The sequence below is a fragment of the Centroberyx gerrardi genome, chromosome 22 (assembly GCF_048128805.1).
Source record: "Centroberyx gerrardi isolate f3 chromosome 22, fCenGer3.hap1.cur.20231027, whole genome shotgun sequence".
NCBI lineage: Eukaryota > Metazoa > Chordata > Actinopteri > Beryciformes > Berycidae > Centroberyx > Centroberyx gerrardi.
Genome location: NC_136018.1, coordinates 5,141,765 through 5,163,118, shown reverse-complemented (window position 1 = coordinate 5,163,118; position 21,354 = coordinate 5,141,765). Strand labels below are relative to the sequence as shown.

The 21,354-nt window shown below is 41.9% G+C and overlaps 1 protein-coding gene across 1 annotated transcript; it reads right to left on the bottom strand.

The window, feature by feature from the left end:
* Nucleotides 1–5,807: 5,807 nt before the first annotated feature.
* LOC139908676 (serine/threonine-protein kinase H1-like) lies at nucleotides 5,808–17,988 on the bottom strand. The gene is made up of 3 exons (XM_071895419.2): nucleotides 17,720–17,988; nucleotides 15,152–15,860; nucleotides 5,808–6,218 (listed from the first exon to the last, which is right to left on the bottom strand). Exons 1-3 carry the CDS (start codon nucleotides 17,986–17,988, stop codon nucleotides 5,808–5,810), a joined length of 1,389 nt encoding a protein of 462 aa, XP_071751520.2.
* Nucleotides 17,989–21,354: the final 3,366 nt, after the last annotated feature.

Here is a 21,354-nt window from a genome sequence, read left to right as displayed (position 1 = left end):
ACATGACTGACTGATATCCAATATTTCAGTAAAGCCCAGACAATATATATGTATAAACGCTTGTGTTGTTTTTTTGAAAATGTACAATTTGTATTTTTGGCAGTGTTGCTCCTGACAAACAGTCATGCCAATAAAGTAATTGAACTGAGGATTGCATTTAAAAGCATCACACGCGTGCGTCGCCCCAGGCTATACGCAGGGATGTGTTTACAACGCTGCTTTTCAGAGGGAAGCAGCGAGTGTTTTCCAGCGCTCTCACCTCCTCAGTACACCAGGCACAGTGTGGCCCGGCTGCCAGGCACTCTCCGCAGCTCCTGACCCCTCGACTTTGGCACTCGTGATCTGAATGGTCTGGAGGTGGAATAGAAACCAGCAACGCTACATCTAAACAGGCAAAGCACGGTATTGTTTTCTGTTGTGGTTTGTGAACACTCTTCGTAGGGGTTCACTCCGTTTTTCATTTCCATTTTTGACATTTAGCTGATGCTTGTATCTTAGGCTGTTATGGGACGTTCACATTACGGGCTACTAAAGCTACAAAATGGTCCGTTGGATACAGAAATTAATAATGTCATACTGTCATAGCTTTGTTTTTGTCTCGTTTTTATTTTATTTGGCAAATAACCGTTCTTGTTAATTGAAATAATGAATCAAGTACATAATAAAATAAATGTACCTGGCTGATCCTACCTTCCCTCTACTCTGATTGGTTCATGCTTCACCGCATCAGCAGAGTGTGGAAAAAAGTTGAATCCAGCTGAAGTTTGTAGCTGCTACATTTTACACACTGGCGTTTGTAGCTTCATGTCACTTCCATTGAAAATGAATGACTTGCTGTTGCTTTGTAGCCCGTAGTCTGAACGTGCCATTACACTTGTTTCACTGTGACTTTTATCATTTCATCACGCCAGAAAACATCACTGTAACAAAACCAGATATGGAAGTGGAAATGCAGACACAGATTTTAAGAAGTACGGCCACAGGAGATGCTTAAAGGCCATGTGTGGATCCACAGCGATCTGATCTCATAAAATCTGATCTTTAGAATCACATGGAAATTCCTAGTGTAACCACAGCCTCACTCAGAGTTATAATGAGTGGGTAGGTGGGGGCTCAGCATCTTGCTACAGGACACATAGCTGTTGATGGCTGTTGTGGGGATCGAACCTGTGACCTTTCAGTTACAGGCCGGTCTCTCTAGCCACTAGGTCTCCCTGCCCGGGCCTCCTGGAAGCGACACCCAAAACATATCAGGTACTGGACCACTTTCAAAGGGTGTTTGAGAGGATATCGTCAAGTTTATGTTCCTTTCCTACGCAAACAGCACCAAACGTACTCGGTATTCCAATGTAATAACCATAGTAGGCCCAGTACAGATACAGCACAGTACTGAAAAAAACAAACCACTCACAATAATCCCGATCTTCACAATTTAAACCATGTTTGGATCCTACCCGTTTCATTTTATCAACATGACAACATGCTCTACTAAAATGTCAGACTGAAGGGAATGTATTTTCACCCGCTGCTGAAGTGTCACATCACGTCTGAATCCACTGAATCATCGCACTTTAAAACACAGCTGCCCAGCATTAAAGAGACAAGAAGTGCAAATTTAGAGTGGCAAACCACCGGTATAGGACCCGGGCTACAATCTAAATGAGAATTTCTGAATAGGAAAGAATAATGAGACAGTTTACTTTTATTGCATCCTCAATGAGAAAAGTATTGACCTACCTCGAGTTCCTGTAGCGTTGTATCTGCAGCACAATAACAGGACAGCGGCGAATAGCAGGCTCATCTAAAAAAAACAACAAAAAAAAGAGGAAAGCAATTTACTGACTAAAAATGTGGATCATTCTTTCCTTTCAAATCATTAAGGTGGAGTGGAGTTGTAATTGCTGTTTAAGGAAAATAATCTCTACAAAGGGGCCGGTCACAAAAGACCTCGATGGGAAAACCAATGGGTGTTTGGTTTACACAATCAAAATAAGAAGGAGAAGCACTTACCTTGAGAATGAGAGTGGCTGTGATGGAGCCTCAGATTCAACCATGTGGAGATAGAAATGGGAGGAGGAGGAGGAGGAGAAGGAGAAGGAGGAGGAGGAGGAGGAGGGGGGGGGGTGTCACTCCTCTCTGGGGGAGGGACTCTTTCTCTCTTCCTCTTTCTTACAGCAGCCACAAGTGGATCTGCCAGCTTATGTTTCAGGGAGCCGAGCACCAAATGATCTCTTCAAGTGAGGCCAAAAGATAAAGAGAATAAGTCCTCGATTTCTGCTGAGGAAAGCTGAAGAAAAGCAAAAAAAAAAAAAAGGGGGAACTCTCTCTCTCTCTCTCTCTGTCATACTTGTCCTCACACCACACAGCGGCGGGCTGATGCTGGAAAAACAAACGCTATCAACGCGATGATCTTTCCTATACGCTCTGCCTGCTCGATTGTTTGCCCTGGCTGCCCGCTGTGCGAGACTGAGGCCTACACAGGAAGACAACGCTGACCTGACCGCATCGCAAATCTCTGAGCCTTCTGAGGACACAGTTCTCTGCTCAAAATCCATCTTAAATATGCAGAGAAATCAGTTTCCCTTCTAGCAAAAAGGGTGGACCTCCGCTGCCTCAAACCATTGTGTTCATATCTAATGCCTTGTTACAGTAGATAGAGGAGTAAAATAAATGATATGAAAGATGATCCACGGCAAACGGCAGATTTATTTGCATCCAACTGGTGGGATTGTAGTTTTATGCCACAGACGAGCTGGTTCCCAGAACTATGTGGCAATAAACTGTCGAATGATCACATAGCATCACACGCTAAAATAATAGAAGGATTATGCACGGTACTCCATTATAGACTGGGAGTAAATAGGCTGAAAATTTCCTCAAGATCAAGCAGCTTTCACTGCCCACTCTAAATCCACTGTATCTGCAAAAGACAATGGAATTAGTATGTGCGCAGAAATGAGATGGCCAATATATTCAAGCGACAGCTGCTTGGTGTATTCCCTTTTAAAAGATAATGGCAGCGGGAATGGAATCATAATAGTTAGTGGAAGAAAAAAAACATTGTCCGTCATTGTTCAGTTCATTTCAATTTAATTCAATTCCAATCTTAATAGTTCTGTAAGGGAAATTTAGTTTGTAGACAGGCTTTGTAATAAAAATGCATAACAAATCACCTCTTTGTATACTGTGCAGACACACATCATTTGATAAGGCCAGAGAGGGAGTCAGTTGCACAATACAATGCAAAAAAGTCAATCAGTGGAAAATACAAAGTTGTTGTACAGGCACAGCAGGCTACATCATCCCATGTGCAGAAGAACGTTACTGTGCCTTAAAGGCAGAGAGCACAATGGTGAGTATTCATCAATACATAAATAAACTGTTTGCTTGAGCATTAAGGAGATTTCGTCCATGCCCGCCAACACCTTTCTTTCATTATGGTGCTTCTCTATGAATTAGACAACACAATAATTATCATAAAATTAAATATTTGACTAATTCAGTCGCTAATGCACTCGTTTCCAAAACACACAAGCGGTTCTCATCTCCTCCCCAAGGGGACATTGATCGTAGGTCATTGAGAATGGGCAGCTATTAGGAGGCATTATCAACTCTGCAATGCTCCCTGCTGGAGGAATAATGCATGAGCCGTCTCCAAAATGTCATCGTCTACATTCACAATTTATTAATGCACTAAGCCAGAACCATGTTGGATCTGTGAGTGAAGCGTCAGTGGTTAGTGTCAACCAGCCTAAATATGCATTACTGGAGCAGCCACTGAATTCATATTAACAACATGGAAATAACTTCCAAGACTATGGCAGAAGATCGCTGCCGCTCAACCCATCCGGTTGTCTTTGACTTGGATGAGCGTTGTATGAAGTATTTTTCTATGTGGCCCAAGATTAGGACAAAATAAAGGGTTTCATTCTGAAAATGTGACACCCAGCATTTGAAAAAAAACTGGCACCTTCTCGTATGAAATGATTGATTGCACAAAATTAAAATATATAATGGCACTTATTAATGTGAGCGCTGGGTGTGGCATTTAATATACATCTGATAATGTTGTTTGCATGGTTTGCATTGTATTTTTCTGTTTCTTTGACTGGAGTCTTGTTTTCACCAGTTATGAAAAATATTTCAAATTAAGTAATTTCTGTGTTTTATGAGTTGGAGAAAAATATCCATGTCTTTATTTTGTCTTGTAGAGGCAAGATGATATAGCTCTCGTTTTAGCCACGTTACCATCAGCCTTCAGTTGATTTAAGAATCCATTTTAAGATTGTGTTGACTACTTTTACAGCAATAAATGGTTTGACCCAATTTTAGATCAACTTGCCTGTATCTTCTATTACAAAACAACTGAAGACTCTGTCACTTTGTCAGTCAAGAGTAATAACAGAAATTAAGGATAGTGGCGATTTAAGTCCTAGATCCTCTATGTTTTATCATAAAGATGAACTTCAGGCAGTGATTCAAAACAGTATTTTGTAAATGAACTGTTTATATGTCCTCTAACAGTCCTTCACCTTTTCCTCTACAAGTCAGATTAGTGTGTCGGAAAGACGACCAGTCATCTGCAACTGAGAGCATTAATCATCCAGATTAAACAAAGAGGGGAAAAAATCCAGAATATAGTTTGTGATAATGCTAGACAAGATTGGACTTTATTGGTAATTATGCTTCTCATCCTATTTGCATTTTAATGCACTTTTGCAAATTTGGTTATTTTTTTCCCCCCTCTTGTCGCATGCTCATATTACCATTTTAATTTAAAAGTTCTCATTGGCATTGCAAATCCAACTTTTGAAAACACCAACTGAAAAAGGGGTGTTTTGAAAATGTTGTTTACTGTTGTTTACTGATTACATAATTACATGTTTGGGGAGAACAGAGAGCTTTTTAAAACCCATTTTAGCTTGATAGAGGCCTGTCAGGAAATGTTTGGGAAGTGGTTACCAACGGTTACATGGGACATGCTGCCATGTTGGAGGAGTGATAACAAAAGGAGAGATTGTCACATTATTGTTTCTTTCGCCCTCAAACAACAAACTAAATGACTCATTTTGTGGCAGGGTGTTCAAATTATATAATGAAAGAGGGGAAAAGATCAGAGAGGAAGAGGTGATAACAGTTTACTTTAGCTGTCAGTCTAACCACTATCCAAACGCTCTGTGACAGGCCTTTATTTCAAATTAATCCTGATAAATGTCCAGAATTGTAAGCAAATGAAGGGGTTTATCCCAGAAAAGCTATATCTCTATATAAAGCATGACATTTTTTAAGGTAAAGCGTTAAGATGCCCAATAACGTCCAACATTGGATAGTGAATTTTACTTTCACACCTGCAATTTTTTTTCTAAGATTAGCTCACATTTCTCAAATGACAAATATCTCATTTTGGAAAGGACCTCTTCGCAGGCAGCTAATGCGGTGACTCATAATGATCTAGATGAGACCCTCAACCCATTAGTTTGAGCTGTGTGAGTAACACCAGGGGCTGGAGACCTTGTGGAGGTGGACAGCTCTGTCTGAATATAGGCCTGAACCTGAAGCTGGGAACAACTATAATGCACTAAAGGCTTAATCCGACCAACAGAAACTAATGGAGGCTGGAGCTGAGCCTTCAGGGGAGCCGGGGTTATTAGTCAAGTAGAGAAGCTTGACTGCAGTCCAGACAAGGGAAAAACTTTTTTTTTTGTCACAACACCTGTTCCAGGCGCTCTGGCTCCCTGAACACTCACAGCTCTGAGGCCTGCGATAGTTATACAGGCTGAGTCGGGGCAGCTGGTCCCGTCCCTTCATTAGCCTTCCTGTGAATCTGATGTTCTGGCTGGAAGGCGTCGGCGGTCCCGGAGCCCTCTGGCTGAACCCGCGCCGGAGGCTGCCGCGCGGCTCTCCGAGGCCGAGTCGCGTCCTGATGCTCCGCCTGCCCCCAGCCGCTGAATCGCCTCCTGGTTCTTCTCCAGCGTCATTAGCCTTCCCGGTCCTGTGCAGAGGCTGCCGGCGCCGCTGGAGCGGGAGGAGGCGCGTGATGCCCGCTGCCTCAGGTTCTGGGAGATGGATCGATGCAGGTTCCTCATGGAGGAGCTGGCAGCCATGGTGACCACCCAGGGGTGACGGATGGCTTGCTCGGCAGTCGGACGGGCGGCCGGGTCCGACGCCAACAGGCGCTGGATGAAGTCCTTGGCCAGGTTGGACACAGACGGCCAAGGCTGCGGGATAGGAGGAAGCAGAGCAGGGCGATCACCCGCACTGTGAATATAATAGCACTCACCCCCAATTAAATCAATTCTGCCTGCGCGCTCAGGAGGTCTGGAAGTCCCAGTCCTTTGAAACGCTGGCTGGATGCTGGCTGGATATCTAGGCGAGGCGACTGCACGAATTCAAAGCCTCTTCAAAGTGGGATGCAAGATTTCATTCTAACAAAGCAATAAAACTATGATCCCTGCGCTCTGCAGGCCTAACAACCAGAACTAAACTCAAAGCACAGCTAAATGTCACTGGGCAAAAGGAAGCAGTCTTGGCGGAATGAACATGAAGTCTGGGAGACAGAACAGCGCTGGTGTGTGTGTGTGTGTGTGTGTGTGTGTGTGGGATTGGGATCCATGTTTATTCTTGGCTTGCTTCACAATACAGCCGCCACACACATGCTCCATTAGGATCTTTGTACTCTTTGTTAATTCAAATACCAAATCATTCCCCTTGTCAAGACCCAAACTGACATTCAGGAACACTTTGAAATCATACAACACCATGCTATGTTTCCAATGGGAGAGAATTAAAGAATCTTTTAAATAATTCATAATGCCTGTGGTTCTTTGTCATAGAGACAACATGTAGGCCTCCCTCAGGCAAATGATGACCTTTGTGTTGCCACCCTACTTTCAATAAAATACTGCTGATACTGTCATTGAATTAAATTAATGTGGCATCAGATTAAAAAGACGGGGTAAGGCAACTGGCTGAAGCATGACGGGCATGTAAACGATTGATTACAAAAAAAAATGGATGCCACAAGAACAGACCTTGACAGCCATCACACATAACCTTTATCAGTGTCAAAGAAGGAAAGATAATGACTTCTCTTCATCTCTCTCTCTCCATGATGTTATAGCTGTGATGGGCCCCAGTGCAAATGTTTTTGGCTTCCCTACATACACACACATACACTGCCACCTTCTGCATCACGTACAAATTAGCAGGTATATCACCGCAAAAAAAATCACTATACTACCAGTCAAAAGTTTGGACACACCTGATTGAATGTACTCTAATGTTTTTTCATTCTCTTAAAGCCATTTTGATCTAAAGGCTTCTGCTTAAATGCTTGAAATGTGTTTCTTAGACAAATATAAACAGTGAAGTTGATGCCTATGTATGAATTTCTTTCCAAAGCCTTTGCCTTTCCATCAAGGCAAAGGGCGGCTACTTTAAAGAATCTAAAATATAAGATAGTTTTGATTTGTTTAACACTTTTTTGGGTCACTGCATGATTCCATTTGTGTTATTTCATAGTTTTGATGTCTTTACTATTATTCTAAAATGTGTGAAATCGTAAAAATAAAGAAAAATGTGGTGTGTCAAAACTTTTGAGTGGTAGTGTACCTGGAGGTGCCTCTCATTCCACAAACAGTAACCTGTCAGCACCACGGACAGCACTCCTCTGATCAGGATTACATCAGGATCTCTCCATCATTTAGCCAACAGCTAAATGATGGAGAGATCCTGATGTAATCCTGATGTTTATATGGATGTGCTTCACTGGTATTCACTGGCTTGTGGTGCTAGACCAAACCATAAACTTCTAAAGACTCCAGGTAGCACTCACTATGATCTTCAGGACAAATCTCTATTTCACCAGTTAGTTTTGGGTCATGTTGAGAGAAACATGCTAACTTCTGCTCTGATGAAGGCCATCAGGCTGAAATGTAGCATGTTTCTCTTGACATGACCTAAGAAACTGGTGAAATAGAGATTTGTCCATCCTGAACATCATAGTGAGTGCTATCTGAAGTAATCTTTTAAATTACCTCTTAAAACCAATTTTTATAGACTTGATTATATGTGATGTCGTCTTTTTTATCTTCATTTTATCTTATTTATTTTAAATTATCCTTACTATTTATTTTGTATTTTATCTTACGCTTATCCCCGTATTTGCTTGAATGTTGCTCTTTACTTGAATGTCTACCTCTGTCCTCTTCTCTTAATTTAATTCCTGTTTCACACTGTTCCATTGCTTTTTTGAATTAATTTTGAGTGTTATGCTTTCATTTTGACTGTCAAAACACTTTGTAAACTGTTTGTGAAGGTGCTATATAAATAAAGTTATTATTATAATTTGACACTTGAAATTGACAAAACAAATGACAACAAACATGCAATTACTGTTTGCAGCCACAGGTGTTATACAAATGGAGAATAAATGATATATATATACTGTATATAGCACTGTGTGTTTAGTATGGGTGATTGATTGTGTATTGGTAGTGTATTATAGATGTCTCAGTGACTGTTTCCACCAGTTGGAGGCTCATCACAGATTCCTTGAAAGGCCGATGGGCCCTTTGGCGCTCTGGGCCCCCGGTGGGCCCCGGTGGGCCCCGGCTGCACCGGCAGTGGTTACGCCACTGACTCCACTGGCTGAGTTTTTATTCACAGGAGTAATGAGTGCCACTTTTTTCCAATAGTTTAATTTAGTGTCTTGGAGCGGCAAGTAATGATCAGCGTCATTCAGAGCTGAGAAGAGACTGATTGCCTTAATCAATTTTATCTCACTCACTTGTCCTTAAAATATTCCCATAATCAACCATCTATTTGTTCAAATATGTCTCTACCATGTCTGGCGGACGAGGATAAAAGCTAAATACAGGAAAAACTGCGCATGCAAAATTCTCTCATTCCCAACTCAACCTTGCACAGACTAAACTTCGCTCTTTAGGGAGGTCTCGCTCTCCATTTTAATCCTGAAATGCATTTCTCTCTCCTTTTTTTTGTCTCTCACCCAGTAATGACAATTAATCAAGCATGAAATTGACAATCGCAAGACTGTTGCCGGTGAGAGGAATTCAAAGAAGCAGGACTCACTCATTCTCACAGCGCACCGACTGGAGAGAAGTGTGCGAGCGGAGCAGAGAGTACAGAGCTGCCGAACGAGTCATAAAAACGCTTCTCACTCAAACTCAACTTTCTTTCATTGTGTTGTTATTTCACACCTGAAAGGCGGGCGGAGTGACACTCAGTTTCCCTGGAAAGAAGAGAAAGTGTTTGATTGAGCTCTCACAGCTATGAACAAGTCTGACTTTCCTCTTCATCTAGCACAGGAGGTGATTCAGTGAGGCTTCTCATTACCGCCCCTGAAATACACATTTGATAGCAGCCATGGCTAGCAGGTGCCTTGTGTCCTTCATCTGAAATGACGCATGCAATGCATGAGTTCAGCTTCTCAGCATCACCCTCAGCGCATCTTGGTTACAGACAGAGAGAGATGGTAAAGGCTTTACAAACTGGGAATGACTAAGAAAAAACTGAGAGCTCTTTGAAGCTGCAGAGAGAGAGAGAGAGGGAGAGAGAGAGAGAGACATAGCTGAGAGCTTCCTTTGGTAAGCTTTCTCTCTCCCTCCCCCTATCAATGTGGTATACCTGAAGAAGAAGAAGAAGAGACGCATCTGTGTTGTCTTCCTGGAACTGGGCCACCTGCGGAAGTTTATCTCTCTCCCTTATTTCGAACATTTTTCACGTCAAAATACACAAAGGCTTTATTGGGTTTAGAGGAAGGGGGCGAGAGCCAATGCCATATATCACTGTTGAGCAGAGAGCTAGTCGAAGAGGAGGGGGGAGAGATATTGAGTGCGGATATGGCATAAGCGGCGGGGGAAACCTACAGGGCCTTGGCTTATTGAGCAACATCTTGTTAGAGTGGATGAGAAGCTCCAATGACTGTGTTTGCAGCACACTACATCCTTACCTGACAAAGCCATAATTACAACAAACGAAGGAAACGCTAGAAGGTTGGATTACTCTAATGTGATCATGAGGATAATACACTTTTGAATAATGCACAACTCCACGCAAGCTTCTTAGCCCAGCACTCACTATTTATTCATTAGGCAAATCTGGATCGTTTGACAGCATTTCCTCAGCAGCAAAGCCAAGTTTAAATATCTCCTGTCATGATGAGTCCAAATGGGAAAGGTGAGCCTGCTGTTAATGCAGGTGAAAGTCACAGCTAAACCGCAATAATCGAAATATCAATACCCGGATGCAGGAGAGATTGGACTGTCATGTACAATACACAGCAGCAAGTGGACTCAGTATGGAAAACTGAATTAATTCATGTTACGCTCACTAGGGGGCAGACTGGGCTAACCATTACCCAGGATCAGCTAATCCTGTGGCTGAGACATGCAGATGTTTGGGTTGGGTCAGTAAAGTGTGGCTTTCATAACGCAGCAGCAGACTGCAGAGGAGGCACTGTGCTGCTGTCTGGCCTGAGCTAACGCGAGGATCTGTGCTTTACTCCGAAGAAGTCACGCGCACACGCACACGCACACACACACACACACACACTTTCCACCATCACAAACACACATCAGATGAGATGCCCAGATTAAGTGTGAACGAAGCACTCCGTCCTACGTGCAGCGAACAGGTTGAGCGATAAGGTGCGAAAGGCCCCGGGGCTACATCCTTCCCCCCCTCTGCCCTGCTTGTCCTCTGCTCCCCCCAACCCCTCCAACCCCTCCAACCCCTCCCTCCCCTCCATCCTTCCCCAAGTCCCCTAACCGCCTCCCCCCTCTTCCTACAGTTGAGTAAACGCAGTGTGAGTCTGTACTACAGCTCCTCAGGCCAGAGGCTGTCACACCTGTGTGTTGTGAGGGGGATGGGTGCAGTGTGTGTGTGTGTGTGTGTGTGTGTTAGGGGTGGGGACAGGTGGCGGGGGGTCTCAGGGAGACAGAGGGACCTGGTTCAGGGGCAGGTGCCAGGGGCTGTTTGCACTGCCGAGCGAATCTCACCTCCATCACACCGTTTAGCCCCAGGATCAGGCCATCAGTCTGCTGCTTCCTTCCCTCGACCTCCCCATCACACACACACACACACACACACACACACACACACCCTTTATTTGCACTGCTTCAAGTCAACTTCAATAAGTAGACAGGGTTACTGATGCGTTTGGAAGCATGTGTGCACCTCCGGCCCTTGTGTATTGCTTATGAAGAGTTCCTTTCCAAAACGTTACATATCCACTTTAGAAGTTTATCATTCATTATTACACTGATTTGCTGAATATTCAATTCTGATTGGCCAATGAAGGCATTCTGCTTTGTTGAACACTCAATTCTAAATGACTGACTGCTGTTTCACATCTAATTATATCACTCAGCAGTCACGAAGAGTGGTCAATATTAGTCAATTTTAGTTCGTTAATTTAACTAGTGACAGCCGGTGGGAAAAAGACGTTACCCAGTTAGCAGAGGTTAGGAAGAAGACATTTCCAATATTAGCCTACATTTAATTTATTCGGAGAGCATGAAACTTTTAATTGCTGGAACGTCAATCTTGTCAGATTTGTTTACGTTTCTATGGTTACAGTTCTGCTACAATAGAGAGCCTAAGTCCCTCCCCTTCCGGTGGACCACCATGGGACCTTATTTCGGAAAAAATATGTACGGTAGTCAACGGCGAGAGACAAATAATTGTTTGATCCCGTTTGAATTGTGCCATGAATTACACATATGATGTTTTGTCAATTTAAATGATAATTTTGCAAGTCAAGAAAGTCGCAGTTTGTCGTAAAACTGTTGAACTATAAGACTGTAAAAATACGTAATTAGAAAGACTACACACCCAAAAGTCGCGCAAGTGACGTAACTTCCTCTCTCCACAAGCTACCCAGAGCCGCTGAAGCTAAGTCCCTCTCAGATAGCAGGAGTATTATACACAACCTGGAAGGTAGACAGTAAGAATGGATTTAAACTGGTTTAGGATAGTTTTAGTACAGTGGGGGCTAACGTTAACGCGATGCCTGTGTGTTTCCTATGTTTCGTTCCATGTTGGTGTTGGTGACGTATATTGTGCGAGACGAGAGATGTAGTTCACTGAGCGGTTTCACACAAAACTAAACGTTACTGTACTGTTTTACAACAAACTGCGACTTTCTTGACTTGCAAAATTATCTTTTAAATTGACAAAACATCATATGTGTAAGTCATGGCACAATTCAAACGGGATCAAACAATTATTTGTCTCTCGCCGTTGACTACCGTACATATTTTTTCCGAAATAAGGTCCCATGGGGGACAGCGGAAGGGGAGGGACTTAGGCTCTCTATACAGCCCCAGCTACAAATGTTTCTGTGGTTACAGTTTTACTTTTGTCTGAAGCTTGTAAATTACTTTTGCTTGTAATAAAATCATTTTAAATCAATATTTTGTGTCAAATGATTAATGTCTTTAATAAGTAGCCGTGTAATAATCAGGATCACGTACAGGGAGCCAGTCATTATTGCAAAATAATTTTGCAATAATGTTCATTACCCCTTACATGTCTCTAAAGTATAGAGGATCCAGTTTGTGTCATCGTTTTGTCAACCAAGGACTTAAGTTACCCTCAATCCTTTGAAAAGTACCATAATTTGAATTTAATTGCATGCATTTTATAGATGTAGGTGTTACTTTTTTCTATTAGTGGATAGCTCACTTTGGAATTAAACTCTTCAAGTCAACATTAATATGTGAAAGAATTGCTGTGACTTTTGAGATCATGCTTGTCCCAAAGTGAAGCACTCTTGTCAGTCACATGAAGAACCCTTTTGATGGCACAGGCTCATACTCTGTGGACACTTGTGATGTATATGTGGAAACTTACAGTGATGGAGATGTCATCTAATTTACATCATTATCACAGTGTGCTTGTGTGTAACTGTGAGCTTGTCGGAGAGAGGGCGGATACTTGCACATGACAGTGAACAAATGTCGCCCGCCCTCTTGTCAACATGCGAAGGTGATTGATGGCTCATCCATCAGCGACGGAGGCCTGGATTGCTACTCAGCCATGTATGATGTCTTCATATTGTCCGTGTATGAATTCCAGATTGATAGTGTTTTCCCTTGACACTGAAACGCACTGGGACAATGTTAGGTCCTATATAAATGTGGCTTCCAGCTTTGTTCCCAAGGATTTCCCTCCTCCACCAGTGTGGCCTACATATGAGCTACATCGAAAGCCACCATGAAAAACGTGAAATAAGCCTTTGCATAAACTTTGGAAGGATTTTGCACTATTGTTCAGTTGGTGGTCAGTGCAGCGGTAAACATTGGGATAATAGTCCAGGGCCTATGTAAGGGAGCCTCTTGTATGGCGGACTAAAATGTCAGACTGCATCCCTCAGAATCAGGCCAGGCTTAAAGCCCATTGAATAATCCAGCCTTGGGTGTAATCAGCGTGAAAGAACAAGCCTGAACTCACCACTGAGCTCGACAGAATAGGCTGTTAAAAATACCCACTTCAGTTATATGACAGAGGAAAGGGAAAAAATAACATACAGGGCCCCCGTTTCCCCCTTTCTAAGCATTCTCAAAGAGCTAAACCAAGCGGAAACTTGAGACGCCACAACAAACTTTCGTATATCCATTCATGTGCATTACAATGCTGTAGAGGAAGGGATGAAAAAGAGGGAAAACTCACCTTACCACACCTAGACTGCGATATGCTCAGTTGAAATCGCTCTATTTTCTCTTGACGGGGCTGAAATAACATGGCTATATATGGTAACTCTAACATTATGCTTTACTTGTGAATCATATTTGTGTAGCAAGTAGATATGACAGCCTGCATCTGAACATATGTGGTGTTAAGGTTGGATAATTTCATAGCATGTACATCCTACCCAATCAACCCAAACAGATTGTGTTGTAGGGAAAACGGGCTGGATATCAAAGCTGAAATGGCAGATTGGAGTTTTAGTTACACAGACATTTCTCAGAGGCAGAGCTGCTCTGGAGGCAGAAATAATCTCATTGGTTGAGTTAAACCTCAATGGGCGGAGCCTAAAAAAACGTTTTTCTGGCAAGGACTGTGACTCTGAGTGGTGCAACTGTAATCAATGAAAGCTGCAATGAAAGCTGCTAAACCAGCCACAGAAGCTGCGTCAAAACAACAACCCTACATAAGACGTACATGTAATTAATCCTCGTAGCTGTGTCAACAACAACCCAAATTAGCCTAGTCCCTTATGGAACAGGTATGTTGCTGGTGTAGCAGGTAAAACACTGACACTGCACATTACTGCTGCGCAAATGTGACACATCTCTAATGTGCTGTAAGACTGAATCCCAGTGAAAAAGCCAAGGGGTAAGAGAAGAGTTAGCTAAGCCTAGCGCTCTGCTACTAACTGTAAAACTGCAGTCTAACCGTATTAATTTAACCTGGTTAGCTAGTTAGCCTAGCTGACGTTCCAAGTTCAAACTAGCCATACTAGCCAATAGCTATCTAGGCAAGATAGTTAGCTAGCTGCTGACCTCCCAAGACCATGGATCCCTTTGGTCATGAATGGATGAAAAAAACATAAGTCATTGCTATTTATATTTTTATTTGTATTTTCACCAGAGTTCCTTCTTTGCAGCTCAGGTTTGCCAGTTAGCACTCAGAAAAACTGTGTTCTTTGGCTCCGCCCATTGAGGTTTAGCTCATGTAATAAGAATATTTCTGGTTCATATAACTAAACTCCAATCTGCACTTAAAGTCACAATTAAACCACATTTTGAGAGCATCTTGTTTCCTTGATGTGTGGTATTTCCTGTTGAAACAGGATGTTGGGGCGAGACATAATGCGGGGAGGGATCGTTCAAAAGTGTAAATGGGATATCAGTTAGGGAGAGAAACACAGTTTTATTTGATGGGAGGGGCAGAGGGGCGGGATAACTAAAAAAATCTGTGATGGATTTATTGGTTGGAATTTTTATGTTCCCTCCTGGTACACGATGAAGTCATCACTAAAGATTTTCCATTTTCCAGAAACTAAAAGTAATGAGATTTTGATATAAAAATACAAGAAAATATATTTTTTTGTGACTTTAGTGGCATAAATTCTTCATTCATTCATTTTTAATTTCAGTGCAACTTAAAAACTTGGACAACTCACATCTCCATGGAAGCTGTACTTCCCTCTCAGAATGGCTCTGTAGAGCCGCGTGCGGCTGTCGTCCTCGAAGGGCATCGACCCGCTCAGCACAATGTAGGCGATCACCCCCAGCGCCCACATGTCCACTGCACAGGAATAGGGTTTCCTCAGCAACACTTCAGGGGCCAGGTACTCCGGGGTTCCACAGGTGGTTCTCAGGGACCAGTCTTCTCCGCTCCCACCTCCGTCAGCTCCCAAACCTTCACACTCGGGATCTCTGCCGCCGAAAGTGGCCAGTCCGAAGTCGGTCACCAGCAGCCTGGAGTCAGAACCAGGGTGATAGTACAGAAGATTCTCCGGCTTCAGGTCCCTATGGGTGATGCCGAGGGCGTGGAGGTATCCCACCCCGGCCAGCACCATCCGCAGAGCCTGGGTGGCGTCCCGCTCCGTGAAGTGCCCCCTGGCGACGACGCGGTCCAGCAGCTCTCCGCCCGTGGCCAGCACCAGCACCATGTAGACCCGCTGCGGAGACTGCAGCACCTCGATCAGCTGGACCACGTTGGCGTGGCTCACCCGCTGCAGCACCGCCAGCTCGGACGCGCACACCTCGCGGCCTTCGGGGGCCTCCACCTCCATCACCTTTATGGCGAAGGGCTGGCGCGTCGCCCTGTGCTCCACGCGCACGACCCGGCTGAAGCTGCCGCGGCCGATCAGAGCCTTGATGTCGTATCTGACAGGACAGAAGGGCGATGATGGCTCATTAGAGTGAAGCTACCTCATGATATGCTGTTTCAAAGCACTCACCGATAGGGCATAAGACCAAGAAAGAGTGAAACTGAGAAAAAGTCTTCCACCTCATTATCTCCTGTCCTGACAAAAGTATTCTTGGTAGAGAAATGGATGTATATATATCGTTTAGTAGCACCTATGGGTCTATTTTTTGTTAAAATGAAATCTAAACTTGAGTTATGTTTGACCTTTGAAAAACACAAAACAGTAGTTACTGCATCTTTCTCTACGCCTGCAGCCATGCTGTATGCTAATAATGGTAGAATGCTGAGATATATATACATATATATATATATATATATATATATGTATATATATATATATGTACAGTCATATAGTCTTGCTTATTGTTGTCTTGCACTGTACTAATATCGTCAAGGCAAATTCTTGTACATTTACTGTGCTTTGCAAATTAAATGATTCTGATTTAGATCACTGATGTACAGGGCAATAGTCTATATACACTACCAGTCAAAAGTTTGGAGACACCACATTTTTCTTTATTTTTACTATTTTCCACATTTTAGAATAACAGTAAAGACATCAAAACTATGAAATAACATACATTGAATTGTGAAACAAATCAAAACTATCTTATATTTTAGATTCTTTAAAGTAGCCGCCCTTTGCCTTGATGGAAAGGCAAAGGCTTTGGAAAGAAATTCATACATAGGCATCAACTTCACTATTTATATTTGTCTAAAAAGCAAATTTCAAACATTTAAGCAGAAGCCTTTACATCAAAATGGCTTTAAGATAATGACAAACATAGTACATTCAATCAGGTGTGTCCAAACTTTTGACTTTAGTGTATGTAGGCTGAGAATATTCAGCAGAGGTGGAAGGAGACATACACTTTTCCTTAAAATAGCAACAGTTTCTTTGGTTATTTTAGCGCTTTCATTTGACAAGTACAGGAAGACAGTCTCCAGGTGTTAATAAGGCCTAGGCCTGTGACATTCAAAGGCTCCCATAAACACTGCAAAAGTTCTTAACAAGACATTTCATCATGAACTGAGTGTTAAAAAAATATATTTTTTAAAACAAGTGAAAAATTGTTCTGATGAGGTGAGATGATTTCACTTGATTTCAGTGCAGCTTCAGTTGCTCGGTAATGTTTGAGAAATCGGTGACAATATCTTGTAATCAGGCAGAATATTGCAGATCACTCCACCAGCATCAAGATTCAGGTTCAATAGACATATCGGGCAAATGTTGTAAAATAAAATGTATTAAAAATCAACCACCTCTGTCCACCTCTGATGTGATAGATATGATTACATATTTATTGTATAATTGATCACTACTACACTGGTTGGCTAAGAGAAGCCCTTATTGATGCAACATTTCATGCAACAATGTGATATTTTGATCAGGTTCCACTCATGTTTACATGAATATGTATTATTATTATTATTATTATTATTATTGTCCTGGGTGTCAAACAGTTTGTGTCCCATGGTCTAAATGTTTAAAAAATTCAGTTTTTCCACTGCCAAGAATCTGGGGAAACACTGAATAGTTGCAATTTTTTGGCAGAAATTGTCAAATTGAAATATATTGAATATTGGCTCAAAATATCAGTTATAGACAGTTTCAATCCCAAAATATCAGCACTATTGGCCTTCACTACTGGCCTAATCAATATACCTGTAATGTGTCAAATGATTCAAGAAAATCTTGATGAAAAAGTTGATTTGCACTTGAAACGACTTACGTTTTTAAGACTTAATACTAGATTAATAGACTTTTTTTGCAGCACATTCATATTGATCTTGAATCCTAACTATTAAACTTTACCTTGCTGTCACACGGGGATCAAACTTGGCTCTGTACTTGGCAACTTTGTCCTGCTGTTGTCCGTCTCTGAGTGTCTGCTGCCGGCTGTTTGTCGGGGGCTGCAGACTCGCTCTGCCGGTGGCGAGCCACGGGCCCCTCCGCTTCTCCATACACTTCTTTAGCTCATCATCATTATGCGCCTTACTGAAGGCCACGATCGATTGCACTACACTTACATAGCCTTTCTTGGACGCCTCAGGCAGCACCTTGCTGGTCCCGCAGCCCATCATTCAAACGCAACCAGCCATCACCACGGAAAGGACAGATTCGTATGCCTATCGGTGAAAAAATCCTACATCTGCTGTCAAGTAAATTTAAGATGGAACTGAGACAGGAAACTTACACAGCAGCAGGTGACAACCGGCGCTGTGAATATGTGGAAACATTCACAGTGGGCTCCACCCACGCAACAGGTGGAAGGTTGGCAGGTGTGTGAACTCACTCACTCACTCACTCATGTGACAAATGTGGCATGTAAATAGAAATTGTTTTGAAGCTATTGTCATTCCTCAGTGTGGATTACCAGAGTAATCAGCCTACAGAAGCATTGTTGTGGGAGGCGCTGCAGCAGAAGCTCTTGATGGCAAAACAGTCTGAGCGTTCTGGGTCTCAGATAACATGTTGGACTCCATATTATGGCTCCATAAGGTGTAATATAATATAGATTAATGAAATAATTAATAATAATTGTTAGAAAAAGTGATCAAAGAGTGGTAGAGTGATGCTGAAGTTGGTGGATTACCTCAAGAATCAGCTGGAGTTAAGGGAGTTATGGGTTTATTCCTATTCAAGATTCAAGGTTCACCTATCTATCTATCTATCTATCTATCTATCTATCTATCTATCTATCTATCTATCTATCTATCTATCTATCTATCTATCTATCTATCTATCTATCTATCCATCTATCCATCCATCTATCTGAATGTTTCTTGCTGATGTTTGGATGCATGGTCCCTCAGGTACACCATGGGTATCCAAAGAGACAAGTTGTTATTTTATGCTATTAAATGGTTGATTTTGCAATTTTTCATTCTATGTTATGCTATTTGTTGTATTTACTGATGGTGAAAGTTGATTACCTGTTTCTCATGAATATCTTGTTGTTTTGTTTCATTTTATTTCCTGTGTAGGTTGTAGATTGGTTCCAGGTTGTGTGTAAATTAAGGCACAGTGTTCCTAATTTTTCATTCACCACCTTTCACAACTACAATTGATGTTTTGACTGACTATGCACAACAACAAGTTCTTCCCTGTTCATTGAGGGTCTAAGGTTGAATGAATTCATGTATGTAACTGTATGAGTGTCTATTTCCCATGTGGCATCGTACATCCATGACAGCTGTTTTTTTTTGGCTTGTCCAAAAAAGTCCAGCCTCTAGATGTTGGTATCGCCGGCTTTTGAACCACTTCATGTTGGCCCATTTACTTTTGGCCAACACCAAATCCACTGCTGATTGATTGGAAAGCTGACCTGGAGCGCATAGAAGCCCTTGTGAAAAGAGGGAGAGAATCATGCTGCCCGTATAAGATTGAGTTTTATACCAATTTGTTTGTTGCAGTTTCTTCTCAGTGACTTTTGTTGTTTGATGGTTACGGTTATGTTTAGCTTTTGTGTGTTTCTATCAATTTTTAAATCATTCATTAAGTTATTAGCTGCTGGGTGTTGTAGGGCATAAGGGAGGAGGAGAGGTGAGTTTTCTTTTTTGTAGTGTATGGTTTTTCATGTGTAATGACTAGTAAAAACTGAGTTACATATTTCACATAAATATCAAAAAGCTGCTGCATGGATTTCTATTTGCATTACATTTGTATTTGCAACAGCACTCATCAACACAAATTTATATGCATATGTTGTCATGTTTACAACTGACTTGTATAACTGCTTAAAGTAACAAACTCCAGCATATCAATTGCACACTCACTATTTCCAATAATTCCCAGCATCTGGGCCAAGCTGATGACAACATGACACAACAACAACAATCAGGAAGACCCAAGGCAAGCTGGCAATACTAATGGAGGCAGAGCTGCAGACAGCATCATCATCGCAATACTGATGAGTAAGGACAAAAATGATGATTATTTCACACAGTATTACAAACAAAACCTCAAACATAACGCAGCAACACTACACAACCTATACTTCAGCTTTGCTTGCATGCAAAATATGTTTTTATCACCAAACTTTAATGATGTTTACTGTTATGTTTCAGGTGATGGACAGCTAAGAGCAAGTCCACAAGATGACCATGGGACGACACACTGAAGGAATTTTTTATTTTTTATCTACAGATCTACAACACTTTCACACAGCTCAACATGCTAAAACAAATACATTTACATACATCCACATAAACAAATCAGCTCAAATTTGTATTTATTTGCTATATAAATCATCTTTGCCTGAACCAAATCCAGCTGAATCAACAGTATTCAACAGTAGTCTGCTTGAACACATCAAAAACTACCACGCCATTACACTACTTCATGTTATATTGTATCCTTTATGTTATATTGTATGCATCATGACAGTAATTATAGCTAACACTAAGCTTCATTTCACTTACTTCTTCTCTCACTGCCTTTTTTGTAAAAGGAAAATAAATAATACATTGTGTAAACAGACTTCTCTGCCTGATTAATTATTTCCATAGCAGCGATGTTCTCCAGAGCTGATTATGTTCATTGTATTGTTTGTATTTTTTATATATATTTTCTCCCTGTCAAGCCTGTAACTACCGCTAAACAAGTTTTTCTTGTCTCCGTCGAATGTCGTGCTGCTGTCATCGTGCGGCCATAATCTTTAGAGAGGGGAACAGGGAAGGAGGAAAATAACACACACTTTCCCTGCCTCTACGTGTTTTAAAAGAGCTAAACCCGGCAGAAACTGGAGACGCCACACAAACATACACAGATTTATTCATACAGTGCTGTAGAGGAGGGGATCAAAAAGAGGGAAGAAGCACCTTTTTACTGCAGCGAGCGTGCCATACGCCGAGTTTAAATTATTCTTACTCTCTTCACTTGAACGACAGCGCTGAAATAATGTGGTTATATGAGGTAACTATAATGAGGTTACATTATGCATAACTTGTGTAGTGAGCAGATCTGCACAGAGTTTGGTTCCAAAACAAGATATCCACTGTTTGAAAAGGTGATGCCTATACTCTAAGAAAAAGACAGACGGGGGGAACGAAAATGAAAACAAATTATGGAACTTTTAAAAGGATAGTAGTTTACTCAACAGTTTTAGAAATATTGAATGAAGGACTTACTTATTTATTTTTTTTACTTTCGATTTTTTCCCACCGAAATGGATACACAGCGATTTGGAAGTAAACTCCGATACTACGTTTTTTTTATTTCGGTGACATCTTTGTTGCTCGGCGCTCATCGCTGTGGTGTTTCTGCACTGCACTTCCCAGAGGTCACCTGTCAATCAAACGGTGTGGGCCGAGTGGGCATGCTAGCTACCCAGTTCTTCTTCTCTTTATTCAAAACAAACCGCTGTTGCTGCTTCCGGTGATGTAAAACGCATCACTTCCTGTGCACCAGACCCTTTTTCCCGGGATAGTCTTACCTGACTATCCCGG

Excerpts from the sequence above, each read along its gene's own strand:
- LOC139908676 (XM_071895419.2), bottom strand. The coding sequence starts at position 17,988 with ATGATGGGCTGCGGGACCAGCAAGGTGCTGCCTGAGGCGTCCAAGAAA. Across the intron at positions 15,861-17,719 it reads GATCCCCGTGTGACAGCAAG|ATACGACATCAAGGCTCTGA; the intron begins GTAAAGTTTAAT and ends CTGTCCTGTCAG. Across the intron at positions 6,219-15,151 it reads AGTACAGCTTCCATGGAGAT|CCTTGGCCGTCTGTGTCCAA; the intron begins GTGAGTTGTCCA and ends CCTATCCCGCAG.